At 37.1% G+C, this 17,601-nt stretch overlaps 1 protein-coding gene across 2 annotated transcripts in view; it reads right to left on the bottom strand.

Annotated features, from left to right (window-relative positions):
* Window positions 1–485: 485 nt before the first annotated feature.
* Window positions 486–17,601, bottom strand: part of LOC117405612 (forkhead box protein D2-like) — a 21,912-nt gene continuing 4,796 nt past the window's right edge. For both annotated transcript variants that reach the window (XM_059031455.1, XM_059031454.1), the window contains exon 2: window positions 486–2,936. In XM_059031455.1, the coding sequence (XP_058887438.1) occupies window positions 2,895–2,936 (42 nt within the window). In that variant the 3' untranslated portion in view covers window positions 486–2,894. The remainder of the gene's footprint in view (window positions 2,937–17,601) is intronic.

Raw genomic sequence — 17,601 nt, forward strand, 5'->3', positions numbered from 1 at the left:
AATCCAAACAAAGCCAAGAGGTTTAAAGCCAGATCTTTCACAGATCGCTTTGAAACATAAATCATTAGGGCATCATTGTACCTCTGCTTTCTCCAAGGGCTGCTGCTTCAATAACCTCTCAAAGGCCAGCAATGCGCCCCTGTAATCTTGGGCACTTCACATATCCCGGCCTTGGAGGGGCATGCATTGTGTCATTTCACCTTTTATTTTATTTCTTTCATTTCATTTTTTTTAATAATACTTATTAGTTCACTCCCATTACCCCCTTTTCAAAGTATTTAGCTTTGAACCTTCAAAACCACCCCCGGTCCATCATCAACACTGAGAGGTTTGAAATTGCATTTAAACTGAATGCAGGGTCATTACTTTGCAAGCTGCATGACATATAATCAAAATAGGAGCACATGCAAGTAAAGTCATTTGCAAACCCACATTAGACCTTAATGCAAATAATTTTTACAAAGTTCAAATAGCAATGCCATGTGTTTAATCAAAATGTGTTTTTTAATGAAATACATTATTGGATGAGGATCTTAAAACCCAGCTACTATCACCTGTGCAGTCTGCATGGCTTTTTATTTAAACACTTGGAAGGCAACCAGCTTGCTTCAAATGCATAAAAGATGCTGTTAGGAGCAAATATGTATTTATTTCTTATTTCATAAATGATTCCTTATGAAAGAGAATTGAAACAATTCATCCTAGCATCTGTAGTAGCAATATTTATTCAGCTATGTACGTATCAGTCACCAAAACGCAAACCGCTCAATAGAGTCAGAACTTATGAGAAGCAAAATGAATGTGCAAGGGCCCCTCGAGCGCAGGACGTGGGCAGCACACGCATCAGCATGAGGCAGCACAACAGCTATTGTGCACCTTCTCCATTGAAGCAACAGGTGGAGTCCAGGTGGAGCAAACCGTCTCTCTCACAAGAAGGGATTGTTTGATGAATGTGGCAGCTGTGTCTCCACTGCCCAGTGTTAGTGTGCTAAGGTGTGCGCTCAGCCCCCTTCCTCTGGAGCACTCTCATTAACAGTGCCGACTAATCAGCTCAACAGGAGCATGCACTTATGCACAGGGAGGGGGCACTTATAAGCATGAGTGTAGGAGATTTTTTAACAAAGAGTGTAGGAGATAGATTGAGAGTCTACTGGAAACCAAACCAGGAGGCTTTTGGTTTTTAAGCTCTAAATCCCAGCTATGAAAACTATTTCACCATCACAAAAAAAATATGCTATTATAACGATGCAAATAATCTATTGAGTGATGCACATTTTCCTTAAACACAGGCAAATACATGAAATGCAAAGAGGTTTCTCGGGAATGGGGAAAGGACAATGGTATTAGATGTCCAGTCTGTGGTGGTAGGTAGACTTAGGGTACACTGACCCCCCACAAGGCTTTCCAATCTGTTGTTCCCTTGTGCTCAGACAGCCTAAATACAGAATGATTTACATACCATTCCTGTTGAGAATCGAATGATCTGATTGGCAGAGGGAGGGGGGGAACAGAATGCTCACTGAGGTTCTAGAACTTCCAGAGTTTGCACAGTGGAAAGTAAAGCTTGGTAGTTTCAGTATAACCATGTGGTCCAGATAGCTCTGGTTTACTTTCAGAACCTGAGCCTTAATGAATCTGCTTTGGGATGCATGGACGGTATGCAAGGCTTCGTTAAATGTATGATGTTTTGTTTTAAAGATCGTATGAGGGAATTGCTTTGAGCCTGCTGCCAATGATTCTCCTTCAGTTCACATTAACAAATAGATATGTCTTGTTTATTATATCCTTTGATCTTGGTATGATGCTGATTAAGTTTGAACCACACATGTTTTATTTTGTTTTTTGTACATTGCAATTATCTTGTAAATGAGGACTCGCTATTAATTGTTAAATCTCCTGGTTAAATAATTAAACAAATAAATAAATAAAATAAATTCATTGATATTTGTGGAATTGTAAGACTGAACAACTTTCCAAGCAGACCACAAATATAATTTTGCTCACTTCACATTTTTGCTGGAGGATATGTAGTCCTGACTCGCCTGTTTTGCTGCTTCTCACGCAATGCACTGAAGATCTGAGGTCCCCTGGTCTGGAATGAGTTCATCTCGCTGCTGTGGGACTCTCCCCATAAAAACTTCAATGACAAACGTGAGCAAACCTTTATAGTTACATTTCTGTCTCCGTGGCTATTCAAGGAGTCATTAGCTGGATTTGCGTTGTGGCAACAGCTTTAATGAATCTGTCGCTGCGGCTTTACTGAAGGTCAGTGCCTAATAGCCGTGTTAATTAGACCTTGTCATTTAGGGAATCAACAGTTGCAACTCAATGAGGCAAAGTTCTGCGACAGGAAGGGACAGACCTGCGAGGATTTTATTGAGTAGTTTATAGTTCCTGTTTTGATAACTTATTTAACCCTCGGTGCTGTAAACATGACTTGCTGTGACGAAACAAACTACACAGCCGATTTACATCATGATATGATTCAATAGAGAAGTACAACTTGTGACGTGGCTGGACCAACTTGCTCCAAGGAACGTCAACAAAATGACCACTGGGAATGTCATTATTTTTCAGTTGCTGCTGTTTTAGTTAATATTGACTACAAGCCTGATACATAATGCAATCACACATTTCTGAGTGAAATATATACAGTATATATACAATATAGCGTCGTTGTTTTAAAGTGTTTGTTTGAGGTTGCCAGTATTTATATATGTGCATCATTACGCCGATATCGTTGGTTGAGTTGTTGCCCTCTCCAGACACTGGAAACCCGCGTGGAGTGTGAACTGCGTGGGTCTCTTGTTGATGTTTCATAGCCAGCCCTGCACCTCCTGTCCCTGCTGCTTACTTTCATCCGGGACTGGGTGGCTTATCAGATGAGTGCGGCATCAGTCTGGTAAGCAAGCCACGTGACTCCCGACTTGAAACACCTGTGAACAAATTTAAAGAAGAAGCATCATGTTGTTTTCAAAGACCTACCCCTTTCAATACTGCAGACCCGTAGCCTATACAGGTCCAGGTAAGATAACCCCACTTAAAACAGAACACCGCTCTAGAAGTGTAGGAAAATCAACTCCGCTCAGCACTGCAGTAACATCATCTAATATACCACACTGCACGAATCTATTTCATAGCATGGTGCCCAAGTCATTCTGTGAAGTTATTAAGATCCAATTGTAAGTCGCCCTGGATAAGGGCGTCTGCTAAGAAATAAATTATTAATAATAATAATAATAATAATAATAATAATAATAATAATAATAATCTAAACTCTATGCCAGACAATGACCCCAAACTGTAGAGTCCCCACTGTCTTAATGTCTCCGTGTTTGCCATTTTAATTCATTTGATGCATTAAGGAATAGGGTGATGTCAAAGGTTTTACCTTGTTGACCCATCCCAAAACTACTGCATGTGATATTGTTTTTTGTTTACGCAGAAGAGGAACTAAGCCGAGCTGAGCGCAGAGTGGAAGCCGTGCTCTGCTTGAAAGCAGGGGCCAAAAAGGCCTGTCTGGCCCATTTCTCCAAAAAATAAAATAAAAAAACGGTAGAGTCTATTTAGACTTTTAAATTGTGTATACCCCCTGTGGACCTCCTTTTTGCGCGTCAGAGGCTAAGGTATAATAAAGAGGATAATGCGATATTAAGGCACATATAGACTCTGTTGTGCTCGCTTCTATCCATTACTGCGCCTCTTCTGTTGAAGTATACAGGCATAGAAGGGATCTTGTTGTAAGTGAATGCATATAGGTGGAAGGTGCTTGAGCGCGGTTGAATATTAAGAGGCTATGTCATCAGGGGAAAACACATCTTTTGTGGTGCCTGGGATCTCTCACACCATCCTCTTCAGACCTGCCCGCGACAAAAGGAGAACTCGGATACCCTTACCGAGTGTTCTTTCAGAGGCAGCTGCCAATCACTCGCAGGTCCTAAAGATCTGGATGGGAGCGGGGCTTGCTTTTCTTCCAGTATTACACAGGTGCCAAATTCAATGCATACACTTTTGTGTGTGTTTGTTTGTTTGGTAGAACAGTTTTTTTTTAAATAAAATAAAACAGGTAAAAAATAACAAACTCCAGAAGCACCCACAAAACGCTGGCAGAGTGTGTGAGGTCTGCGAGAATCCGATCCGAACCTGACATTTTCTTTTTTCAAAGTGCTTGTATTTGAATATCTAGTTTATTAAAGACTTCAGAGGGAGTTTATTTTTATTATTATTATTTTATTATTTATAATGCAGAATGCATTTTTTTTTTATCTCGATGGAATTGCGCTCTAATTTATGAATTTTATGTACACTATAATGCACAAATGCACGAGCTAAGTTAACAGGCGTGGTTCTGTTTGTAAGCAAGTGCAATACAGACATAATCGCGTCGTATTCAAAAATAATTTTCCTCGCATAAATTGGTTCGTCAAAATAGGTTTGGTTAAAAAATAAATAATCTCTGATTATGATCAATACATTTTTGTGTTATATATTTTACATAATGGGGCGGGGATCTGTTCTGTCCTTATAGTGCTCTGTTACAACTATTGACACATCTCTAGAGTGCAAATAACATGCTGTGCAACATCCTTTATGTTTCTAAAAGTTGGCTCTTGCTAGTTCTGTAAGATTGCCAGCTTCTTTTTCGTTTTACAAGAAATGGTGCAAACTTAGCACGGCGGTAAATGCTATGTGAATATGCCTAGGATCTGTATTTTGGCACTGCTGATACATATTATAAATAAGTAAATTGGTGAAATATGTTTGTCCTTAATCGCTCATTTCAGTCACAACTCAATATTAATTACGAGGACTGAGGACTATTTCATTTTGATTGTATATATATTCTGCCATTGTGTTTAAACAGCTATTGTTCCTCTGAAGATTATAGATCTTTTTGCAATTTACATACAGCACAAACCGCCGATCTGTTTTCTGTGTGAGGGGGCATCCTTTAACCCGATTCTGGAACATGTTTAGCAGTTGTTATTTATTCTTCTGGTGCTGTACAAATAATCGAAGCGCTTAAATACTCAAGTTTACGTTTCTTTCTTGGTCCTTTGTCGTGTGCAGAGGAGCGAAAGACAAAGGAATTAAAGGCATGTGCAAGGATACTTGCTCATGCATTGTGAACGATATAGATTTCGAGCGTTTCTTTGTGGATATGGAAAGCGTTCCACAAATCTGCCAGTCTGACACACCTCGGCGCTCGATAATTCAATAGGCAAGTTGTTCCATCTCTGCTTCTGGAGTCTTCGTGGTCTGGGGAGGGGTGGGGGGGGGGGGGGCTGTGTGTTTTTATTAGTATTTCTAGTTTATGCGTAAAGAAATAGAGAATGGGTCAGATGGAAGTTCCCAGCTGTACAAACAAAAGCACAAGGTCTCCATCTAGGCAAAGTGAAAAACTAAACTGCGGGTTAGAAAAAATACCTTTTGAAGGATTAGATTCCTTCCGGTGTCTAGTAAGATTCTGTATACACAAAGAAAAAACGGCGTTCAGGCGCGATTTCCAATTCTGAAATCGATTACCCTTAATATACTTGATATTGACAATTTGTCATGTTCTGGGTTTTTTTTTTTTTTTTTTTTTTTTGGTTTATTTTATTTTATTTTATTGAAATGTTTCAGTTAACTGATTTTTACAAATAATAATAATAATAATAATAATAATAATAATAATAATAATAATAATAATAATAATAATAATAATAATAATCATCATCATCATCATCATCTGCCCATGCAGGTAACAATTCCTTGAAAAATAAAACAAAAATCCAAACCCCAGACTTTTCGTCCGCGAGTATTAGAAATTGACTGATGGCTGTTTTGTTAACGGCCTCCGGAGTTTCAGAAGAAAAATGAGCGATATGCCCGAAAATGCGTCGTTGTTGGAGCGCTTTGTTTTCCAGCGGTTAGTTGCGGTGGATCTGTTAAGGATATTAGGGCGCAGGCATTGGGTCACGAAGAAAGCAAAACAGACACCCCTCACTACTCAAAATAAACATTAGTCTTGAAACGTTTGCCCTCTCGACCCCAGACAGATCGCATTACATTGATTCTGCTAAACATTTTCCCCTCTTTGCAAAGTAAAGATTTTCCACTGTAAGACACCGTCGCTAAATGAGAGTCTCTCTCTTCTTGGGTTTCTGTATATCGCCCTATAGGTCTGATTTATGTGCGACGGCTGTCTAACTCCCTGATAGACAGTATAACCCATATTACACGTCGTCTATATATTGTTCCCGTTATTTTAAGCCATGACTGGAAGGGGCTCATTTGAACTAGATGCATCTGTGAGGGGTAGGCCTATTGGCGACAGTGCTTTTCAACATGTGGGGAACACCCCAAATCTTCAATTCAACCCGGCTAAAGACTGATTACCAAACCAACCCCATCCCTAATCTGAAACGATCTCGTTTCTATAGCCATTGAAAGGTGTTCAAGCAACCCGTGTATTTCTAATGTATGACATATACTGGAAGACTTTTCCTAAGGCAGCGTTTTACAAAAAAAAAAGAAAACAGTATTGATATTGGCACCGAGAAATCCCCATTTCCTCTCAACAGTCTCCTAAATATTTAGTTTGGCTGTAAATGCATCTTATAAAACTCTTCAGAGTGAACTGTGTTTAAATTGTACTTGTACCATTTTAAGGTGGTCGGTTACTTCAGCGCTAAAGAACTATTTGGGAAATCTGAATGTACTGCTTCCACATCAGGTATTCTGGGTACTCTCTTAGGAAACATTTTTGTTTCGGTTCTCTAATCATTCTTATATACTGCACAACAAAGGGTGCTTTACAATGAGTTCAATATGAATACCACGCCTGAGTCCTAGCAAGAAGCATTCGGGGTTCCACAATGTGATGGAACCCCCAGCCAAATAAAGGGTTCCAAATATGGAGTATCGAATTCCGAATCCCTGATTAAGATTCATTTAGCAACAAATGGTCCAGTATAGAAGCGGTTATATAGCTACCCTCTTTTGGTAGGTAGGGGCCTGTATAAGAATGGCAGAGAAACCGCAAGGAATCATATGGTGTGCATAGAATGTACAAGCACCCTATTTCCATGGGTTTGTGATAGGCATATTATATTTTCTATGGGCTTGTGACAGGCATGTTATTATATTTTCCATGGATTTGTGATAGACATATTGTTATATTTTTATGGGTTTGTGATCGGCAGATTGATTGGGAAACGATACATGGAGAACTGAAGGTTGATTGTAGATTTAAAAAAACACTGCTTCCTGGTTCCAAGTGTGCTGAATGTCACGTGGTCTGATCCTAGCAAGATCATTGGACTGAAATTGTTACAGCACATGATGGGGTCTTGTACCAGGAAGCAGCTGCAATGGGGGTGTTCAGGACTACTGTTTTTAAGAGTGTGAGATAATTATATTGGCGCTTTGAAAAATGAGAAAAAAACTAATCAGCCTTCTTTAAAACAGAGGGTTAGTGAATTGATTTAATTAATCAAATTGTTTTTTTTTAAATAACACAGCTTTCCTAAACCAGTCCACCAAGATGTTGGGAAAGAGCCCAGTGTGAACGGAGCTAATAAGAGGTGAGAAATTAATTACAAAGCCTTTGCACTCCAGAATCTAATAAACACGCACGTCACATCACGGCGGGTTGAATTTGTGCGTGATCTTTCTTACCCAGTTTGCTCCCTCTATCAGTACAGTCGTTCTCAGAGGGGAGGTTAAACCCAACATTAATGATCTTAAACTGAAAGTTAATTGAACAGATGTGATCCTATGAGGGTCGTGCTGCATTCACTCTAAAAACAAGTGTCCATTTAGCTCAATTGCGCACTCCTCCGTGCACTTGTGCTGTCGTGTCAAGAAACATAACGCTTCCTCAGTGTGGGGCTGCAGCTGCGATGATTTTTCATGGGCGGGCTAATAGAGAGGGTCACGTGTTACGCTTGAGTCCTCGCCGTTATTAACATAAATATATAGCCGTGTCCCTCGGCAGCGCGTTTATCTCTCGAGCCGGCGCATTGTCAAAACGGCGCAGTCAAGGCGCAATGATCCGAAGGGTTTCCATGGCGATCGTAATAATATTGAAGAGGATATATATATATATATCAGTGTTGCATTTGCTCAGTTCACGCCAGCTCTATCAGACATCTCTACATGTATCTATACCATAGTAGTTTATTTGAATTCACCCAGCATACTTTAAGCCTATAGAGGCTTCTAACTTATATAATAGTTAAATAATAGTTGTGTGTGTGTGTGTGTGTGTGTGTGTGTGTGTGTGTGTGTGTGTTTATTCCCTGTCGTTGAATGAATAAACAGTGAAATGTGTCATACAAATGTAAATGAACACAAACAACGCGTTCAAAGTTAACATCGGCTAGGATCTCTGCGGTCTGTACGGTCTCTACAACTGGTTAAAAGAGGGGTGCGCATATGGGCACTCAACAGTGCAAGCAGTTTACTTTACCGAGGTGTCAAAGTGACAAGATCACTTTCTCTTTTCAATCCTGCTGACAGACTGTTTTTAAACCTTACCTTTATTTGCCAATGAACCAATAATAAATGCTGAGGACAAACACTTTCGTCATGGCAAAATAAGAGCCCTTTTCAAATGTAGGGACAGCAGTTCAGTGATACAATATATAACAGCATAAACTATACCAAAGCACCTGTAATCGATGAAATACAAATATGTTGCTCTAGTGCGTTAAAAAAAAGAAATTCAACGCCTGTGTTTTTTAAAGGGGGGAAATGACATGTTAATGTTACAAAACAGGGAACGAATAACTCGAGCCAAATTCTATTATTGTGTTGTTAAAGACACGGGTATGTTTAGAGGCTGGATATGCTTGGAAAATAAACCCGGATTATATGCCCTTAAATAATGTTCTAGGTGGAAAGACAAATTAAAGACATATAACAAATTGATATAGATAGATATACTGTAATATGCGCAAGTGTTCTCATTCCTCTTTAATTTCCACCTTGCTATAGGGGGGTTGTGGGATGCCACTGTACCCCGGGGGTAAGATAATAGATGTAACCATACGCACTGTATTATGAGTCAATTTAGCCACAGCAGCAGAGACGGTCCACAAACACTGGGGTCAATCCAGATGGGAGAAGTGGCCTTTTTAAATTGTTTTACTTTTCATTTTCCCCCTTCTATTTCATTCATTCGTCACTGTTATCTGGTATTATTATTATTATTATTATTATTATTATTATTATTATTATTATTTGTTTATTTAGCAGGCGCCTTTATCCAAGGCGACGTACAGAAGCTAAGGAATGAATATTTTTCTATATATAAGCGTCCGTGCTTTATACAGTAATGCGACTTATTTTGATTGGCTTACTGTATTGCTTTGTTTTGTTTTTTAATTGTTGCATCGGCTTTAGCGATATTAAAAACCATCACATAGATACAAGCACCAAAATGAGCGTGCTTTTAAAACGCATATTTATTACACGGTTATGACAGTCCGATAGATAGATAAGTAGATACATACCCCTAGCAAGTTTAAGCGCCGCGTTAATAAGGTTTTGGTGCTGACTGATTTACAGTGTGTGGAAATAACACTATTCGAGGCAGGCTTGTAGCGGTTTCATGTTCGGCGTTGAAAGGGAACCCCTCACAAGCGACGGAATCCGTTTAAGTAATCAAAAACAGCGTTTAAAAAAAAAAAAAAAAAAAAAAAAGCTCCTATACCAATGGTACTCTATTTCTTGAACGGAATATATATATATATATATATATATATATATATATATATATATATATATATATATATATATATATATACGCTAATACATGAACAGTAAGTTGTAAAACAATAATGTAAATAGAGAAAGAAAGAACGAAAGAAAGAAAGAATTATGTTACAGAGTTGCATTAGACCTCTTAAAAAATGGAAACGCTTTTATTATTTAAGATCTTGTTAAAAACGGGGCATTTTGTATCCATGTAAACGTTAAAGAGGATTGTACCAAAAAATGTGAATACCCGCTGCTCTTATATGAGTTAAATGGTCAAGCCTTCCGTCATAAAAAGTGGGGCCCGACGTGTGAATCAGGACTGATCAGTCACTCGTGTATGTGTGTGGCTCAATGGAAAGCAGGTGTCTATTTGTCACAGTGAATTTACAGACGGATAAAACTTTTTTTTCGAAAGTTAATATTCTGTGTTCCAGACGACGCTTTGCCACTGGTTTATTTTCACATGATAAATAAATTAAAGCGCAAAAATGCCACGCTTAACGGCGAGAACAAGTTATAAAGCACACCTTTTTTTAGGAGAAAAAAAAACGAACCTCTTTACATTTGAAAAAAATCACAACACAAGCTGTGTTTATGTCATTTGATACATTACATGTAGACTTAACTTTTGCGGTTCACAAACTGCGAGTAAGTTGTCATAACAATATAGTTAAAGAGCACATTAAACAACATAGATGCCAAAAAAAAAAAAATGCTGGAAAAAAAGTCGAGCCTTTCCTCAAATGCAGACAGCACTTAATGGGTTAAGACAGAGACTCCCAACCCGATGACTTGTTTTTAATGACCTGACGCATAACTGTACTCATAAGCGGTTTGTTTTTTTTATCAGATTAATATGAATGTGAATATATCTGTTTATTCTGTGCCAGCTGCATACATCTTACAGAGCTGTTAGCCGGATTGTTAGATTGAAACAAACCCCTAATTAAAACATGACATTTACACAGACCTTTCCATTTTTTTCTCTCGCTATGGCGATATACAAATTATTATTTGTTTTGTTTTCAAACGAGCTGCACATTTTAAAAAGAAGCTCATTGTTTTCTTTATATTTTGATGAATGTGTATTAGTATTGGTTTTACTGTATTTGATTAAACCCTTTCTTACACAGAATGAGGTTAGTAAGTATTTGTACTCAAAAGATTAATATATATATTTATATGGCCACATTTACAAGCCTTACCCAAACCCATTAATATTAATTTATTGTAAACGGGAAAAAGAATATTAATGTTGCAGAAATTATTCTCCTGGCCCATAAACTCTAATAATGTGTTCTGTGTGTGTGTGTGTTTGTCTATATATATATATATATATATATATATATATATATATATATATATATATATATATATATATATATATATATATAATGTGGAAATGTGAGTATGTCAGTGTAAATTTCATATGAAACAAAAAGCATTCTGCAAAATAGAATCAGGGCACAAACCGTTCCTCAACATACAATTGTAAACGAGCCATGTGTGTAAACCAGCAAATATCTGTGTTCAATGAATTGGTCATTCCACAGTGTCCAGACCTTTCTTATACCTTTGGAATGGGCTCGTTTGCACTGTGGGTTATAATTGTATTGTAAGAATGGGTATCACATGTACAGCTAAAGTCACCACGTGTCATCACCTTCATCAGTAAGAAGAAGAAGAAGAAGAAGAAGAAGAAGAAGAAGAAGAAGAAGAAGAAGAAGAAGAAGAAGAAGAAGAAGAAGAAGAAGAAGCAGTGTCATAGCGAGACGCTGGCGAAAGACAAGGAAACGGTGACGCCAGTGATCAATGGGTTACGTTTAAAGGATCAGGTTACAGATACAACATATATTAAATATAAATTAAATATATCAATATATCATGTTGAACCTTCCCATATCGGTAGATACTATTTCAGTCTAAATTGTGACTCTACATAATAATGATAATAATCATGAATCATAATAGTAACAATACCAATAACATCGTGAGCTGACCTTGATCAGAAGTTTAAAGACAAGCTGTTTCTTAATGCAACACATTCTGCGTCGTTTGACACATAGAGAGCACTCCGAATCCTGCTATATGTCCACATCATGTTTGCACTATGGACAGAAAAACAAATCCAATACAATAAGAAATTAAAAAATACAAGAGCAAGCAGAAATCACGGTGTAGATTTCTCCTCCCCTGGTATCATCAAAGGGAAGACGGGTTTGCATGTGAAAGAAGCGAAGGGATGGATCAAAGCCGGGCCGCACGTACACAATCATCATGACACCTGTTGTTTCAAATGCAGCGGGCTGAAAGTTTAATTTTATTTGTCAGATTTCTTTTCTTTTCGAGGATAAACGAAAAGCAGACGAACAAACAAAAAAGAGAGAAGGACAGTGAGACACAGAGAGAGAGAGAGAGAGAGAGAGAGAGAGAGAGAGAGAGAGAGAGAGAGAGAGAGAGAGAGGGGGGAGGGGGAGGGGGGGGATGCGATACGCGCTTCATGGTGTGGACTCAAAGCAGGAAGCGACTCAGAGTTTTAGGAAGCTGTAGCTAGTCGCGCAGTTGCTCGCTGAAACCGTGAGCCTTCTTTCCATCTCATTTTGCACATTGATTATTATTTTTATTATTATTACTATTATTATTTTTTATTGATGGAAATGTTTATCAATTTAACATTAAAGACATTATTCGGGTTGTAGGGTTATTTGTCATGATTACACTTTTGTGAAGCCTTCTATCCTCTAACAATCTGTGTCACATTTACTAATTAAGTAACTAATTAAGTGATTAAGTACGTGTAATGTTTCTTATTTTATATTGACTTCCAAGGGTGACACATTTCTTTCTTTCTTTCTTTCTTTCTTTCTTTCTTTCTTTTACATCGCACAACATCTGTAAAATATGTTTATTCTGCAATGCAATGAGAATAAATTAACTTGCTTAAAGCATGCATAATAAATACTTCTCAATATGTATTAAACTTTTTTAGCTGAAGCAAAACGTGTATTCCAAAATGTGTGTGTGTGTTGGGGGGGGGGGGGGGTATTGAAACCGATTTCTATTTTTTTATATATAGCCTAGTTTTTATTCAATATGATTGAATATATATATATATATATATATATATATATATATATATATATATATATATATATATATATATATATATATATATATGAATATATGAGAACATAAGAACATAAGAAAGTTTACAAACGAGAGGAGGCCAATCGGACCATATTGCTCGTTTGGTTGTTAGTAACTTATTGATCCCAGAATCTCATCAAGCAGCTTCTTGAAGGATCGCAGGGTGTCAGCTTCAACAACATTACTGGGGAGTTGGTGTGTGAGTGTGTGTGTGAGTGCGTGCGTGCGTGCGTGTGTGTCTATATATATATATATATATATATATATATATATATATATATATATATATATATATATATATATAGTTATATTAAACACATATGCCATTGACTGGATCAGTTAGGCACCTGTATATAAGGCTGCATTATTAAATTATATATATATATATATATATATATATATATATATATATATATATATATATATATATATATATATATATATATATTCTGCTTGCCTTCGATGGCTCTACATTAAAAACCCGTATACGTATAATTCGTATACGTTCTATTGTATCAGTCACTAAATATTGTAAAAAGGATCACACAGCAAAAAAATAAAAATAATATCAGCATTCTTATTTTAGACTAAATTAGATCAGTGAGCTTGAGACCTATAGGCACGTTGTACGTTTACATGTAGCATGTTATAATCAATATCAATAGGGTACATTTGTTTTTTAACAGTAGGCTATAGCTACAGGATTAATAGCTTCTTATCAAGCATGATGTATGGCCCTGTTTCTCTATAGACTATTAAAGCACAACGCCGCTACACCTATGCGATGATGGAGTACCAGTCAGCCTTCGCCCATAGTTTAAAAGATACATTTATTTCCACATTCAAGACGGATAAAAAACTAAAGCAGACTGCAATTATATAGGTTGGTTTTGCTTTGAATTTCTTCAATGTTCACGCACTTCACTTCGTTATATAAATACACACAGATAGATTAAATAGCACTTTCTAATTAAAATATAACAACGACTTTGACTAGGGAATTGTCAAAGTAGATCTTTCAAAAAAAACTTAACAATGTTTAAAGCAAGCGGTGTACATATTGTAAAACACAAATTCTGCTAAGTTTATATGCTTTGAAGAGCCATGCTTGTTTTTATATATCTAAAGGCTATAGAGAGTTAGACAGACAGAAAGACATGCGTGTCTCCAAACAGCCAGACAGCACAAGCAGACTATGAAAAACGATAACAACACCGATCTATAGTATCACTCGAACAAATTGGAGCTGATTTGTGCTTGCAATTTGCGGGGTTTTTTTTATTTTTTTTGCTCACTTAATCTGTATTCTTTTCCCCCACTAGTTCACTGTAAGACCATCGATTTTGTTTCTGTTCTGCACTGTGAGGTTAATTCGCCTGAGACACCCGCGGAGTATTAATGTGGACTGACTTGCCTGTTTCACATAGCACCCACAAGAACCCGCTCAGTCCCTCGGCTGTCTTCTAAATCTTAAACCTTCATTTCAACACGTTTCAATAGCTTTATTTACGGACTCAACTTTGTAAAGAAAAAAAAAACCCTGTCCATAATTAGCTTGTAGCTACCAAGCGCTTCTAATCGATTTGGGAGCCCCCTCCCATTCCACTGGCACTAAAGACTCTTTAGGAAAATGGACGGAGGGTTAAAACTCCATTAAGTGGACAATAAGGTGTCCTTTTATAAGCTTAAGTCGAGAAAAAAAACACAATTTTAATCAGCAATTCAGCCACAGAAAGATGGGTATAGTAACCGATGCAAAAGGTCCGAGCTAACTATTTCTGGATATAAGCCAGGACTAATAATAACTGCTTCTTTAGTCAGAGAAAACAAAGCATGTCTTAACTTGATATTGTTGTGACCCTTGTTCTAAAAATACGTACTTCATTTACCGATTTTATTTATTCAGCCTTGTTTTTTCTTTTCTTTTTTTTTTTTTTTGCTCAAACGTCTATTTTGCAGTAGGATATTTTTTTTTTGTCTTTTTTATTGAAAACTGACTTGACGCTTTATCTACTGGTGATCATGAACATTCAATTGTAATTAATTGTAATTTAGGGTATATATATATATATATATATATATATATATATATATATATATATATATATATATATATATATATATTTCCTAAATTACAATTAATCCTGAATTATAGATTATACCACACCAATTACATGAAATACGGTATAGTAAAATGCACATTTATGCACAAGGGATTTGTCCATTAGCTCGTCGAATAACACACGCAATGAATAGTAATATGTTCCAACATACACCTCACGTGTTTCGTCTTTTAAAGTATATAAGGCTGTTAATCAAATCACTTGCAAAATTATTGCAGAACCAAAATACAAGCCTGTCGTGTACGTGTGACAAAATGCAGTGTACCCGTGTGAATAGATGGTCTCTTTAAAATGTTACTGCCATATCAACAATGCGCACTTCGGCATCTTAAATATTCACTCAACGCGAATCTTCTGTTAAACCATTAGACAGGACATCATATCTGTGATGTGGAACTGTGCAAAAATTAATAGATGGATATGTTTTTTTTATTTCTACAAGATACGGACAGCTTTACCATTATGTTACATATTTTAAATGCACATTTTGAATCACTATCTTCTGCTGTGGTAACTTGAAAGCAAGCATTACCTACTCAAAATCCAAGAATTATTGGTCATTGATTGTTACATTATTTTTTTGAAATGAATGCGTGGTTGTGTCATTATTTAAGTGGTAATATAATCAATAGTAGATTTGGCAGCAGATAACAGCTTTCTTTCTGAAACGGGTTGTTTTCTTAGCTTGACACTAAAACGTTTAAACACATATAACCATATCTAAAGGGAACCGACCTGACCGTTTAAAGCCTTGCCCTCGTTAAAAAGAAAAGAGAAGGATAAATAAAGGACCACAATATTAGGATTTCTGGATCGCTAAAAACGGGTAGTTATTAAGCGCAATTCCTGGTTTTAAAAATAGCATGAAGCCGTTTAATGTGTCTGTCTGTGGCAATGCGCAACGGCACAAAATTCATGGGTTAAAAGCAGGCCTCTCTTACCAGCGGAGATTGCTGGAGTATACTGGCAGAGGCATGGGTGGTCCGAGCTAATATGCTAATACTCCACTTGCAGAAAATAAAAGCAAATATACACGTAATTACAAATTGTAAGAGATTGTAAATCGTAACTGTAACCCCTGATTTCATTCTGAGATCAGATTAAAAGCATTTCTAGTAGGCGTGGTGGCTCCATTGAAGATAATGCGAAGCAGAGCTTTGCAAGAATACATGCAATAGGAGAAATCGGATATGTGGGAAGTGGTGCATGCGAGTAGAACGTGTGGAACACAAGAGAGAGTCATTCTAAAGCACAGTGCATTAAATAACTGTGAGCGAATAAACAACACCATGTGAGTTCTCAGTCTAACCATATACATTTCTGGCAACACTGCACTGCGAGTAGCAAGAACGCTGTAGTTATACGACACACACACACATACACACACAGTATACATTACTAATTACGTTTAGAGGTGATAAAGGCGCGGTTTGTATGTATTATTTTTATTTAGCAGTGTATTAATGATTTAACAGAAATATGAACTACATTGCAAAGGGGGTGTATTTTTCTTTTTTCGCTTTTTTCTTTATTTGTTTTTAACTTTTGTTTTTAAGGAAACAGCGCGTGCGTATTTTAAAAGAGTCGAGTTAGTGTTAACAAACCAACGCGTATGTGCTCATTAAAACAAAATACTGTTGGGACGGGAGACCAAAACCAGACTTTAAAAAAACAAATGTGCGACCGAGTACAGATCTTTGCCATTCATAACACTTCGACGGGCTGTAATAATTGTACGCATGTTATAAATCATCATTCAGAATGTAGCCTGTGCTCAGACTCGCTTCGTCATTGTTACACATTGTTACAGTCTATTCGTTTTTTGCACATGGAAAGTACAGTTTACCCTACAGTAACCATGCAAGGCGTCTCAGTATTTGTAGCAACACGCTTAGTCGAGCTATGTTGAGAAAGAGAGTCGATGGTATTGAAGAAAACAAAAGGCGACTCCGATCCACAGACACTAAAAAGTGAAAACAGGAAAGCACGCGAACTTCTCTGCTGAAATCGTGTAATGAAAACAAGAGGCTGCAATTATATGGCAAAAATGTTTCATTTGTGCGGTTGTGTATAAATATCTTCTATAAACCAACAACAAATATACGTTGTACTAAATATAAAGTTGGGTGTGTATTATATATAAATATTATATTTAAGACAAAAATTAACACAACTATTAAAGTTATAGTGTTAACGACGCCAGCGTAAAACTAGAATAACACAGTTTGTGTTATAAGACGTTCTTTGCTCCAAAAGCGCTGAATCGTTTGTTGCGCTTCTTCACAGATTTCTATTTGAGATTATCCAGAAACCTTTTCTACGCCACCAAACTTTCTATTGTGTGCATGGGGCTGCTTGCTGTGCGAGTTTGCAAACTTTCCTTACTGTTTCTGTTGCCACACAACTTGAGTAGTAATGAGCGACTTGTAAGAGTCCTCACACAACGGAGCACACAAAACCGAGAGAAGAAGAAACAGAGGGGTCCACTTCACATGGAAATCGCGATTTGTAAGCCCATCAATGGTTATTTTGGCCCGGCTCGACGCAATTACCTATACATGACAACATCGGCCACAGCGTACAA

The sequence above is a fragment of the Acipenser ruthenus genome, chromosome 10 (genome assembly GCF_902713425.1).
Source record: "Acipenser ruthenus chromosome 10, fAciRut3.2 maternal haplotype, whole genome shotgun sequence".
NCBI classification, from domain to species: Eukaryota; Metazoa; Chordata; class Actinopteri; order Acipenseriformes; family Acipenseridae; genus Acipenser; species Acipenser ruthenus.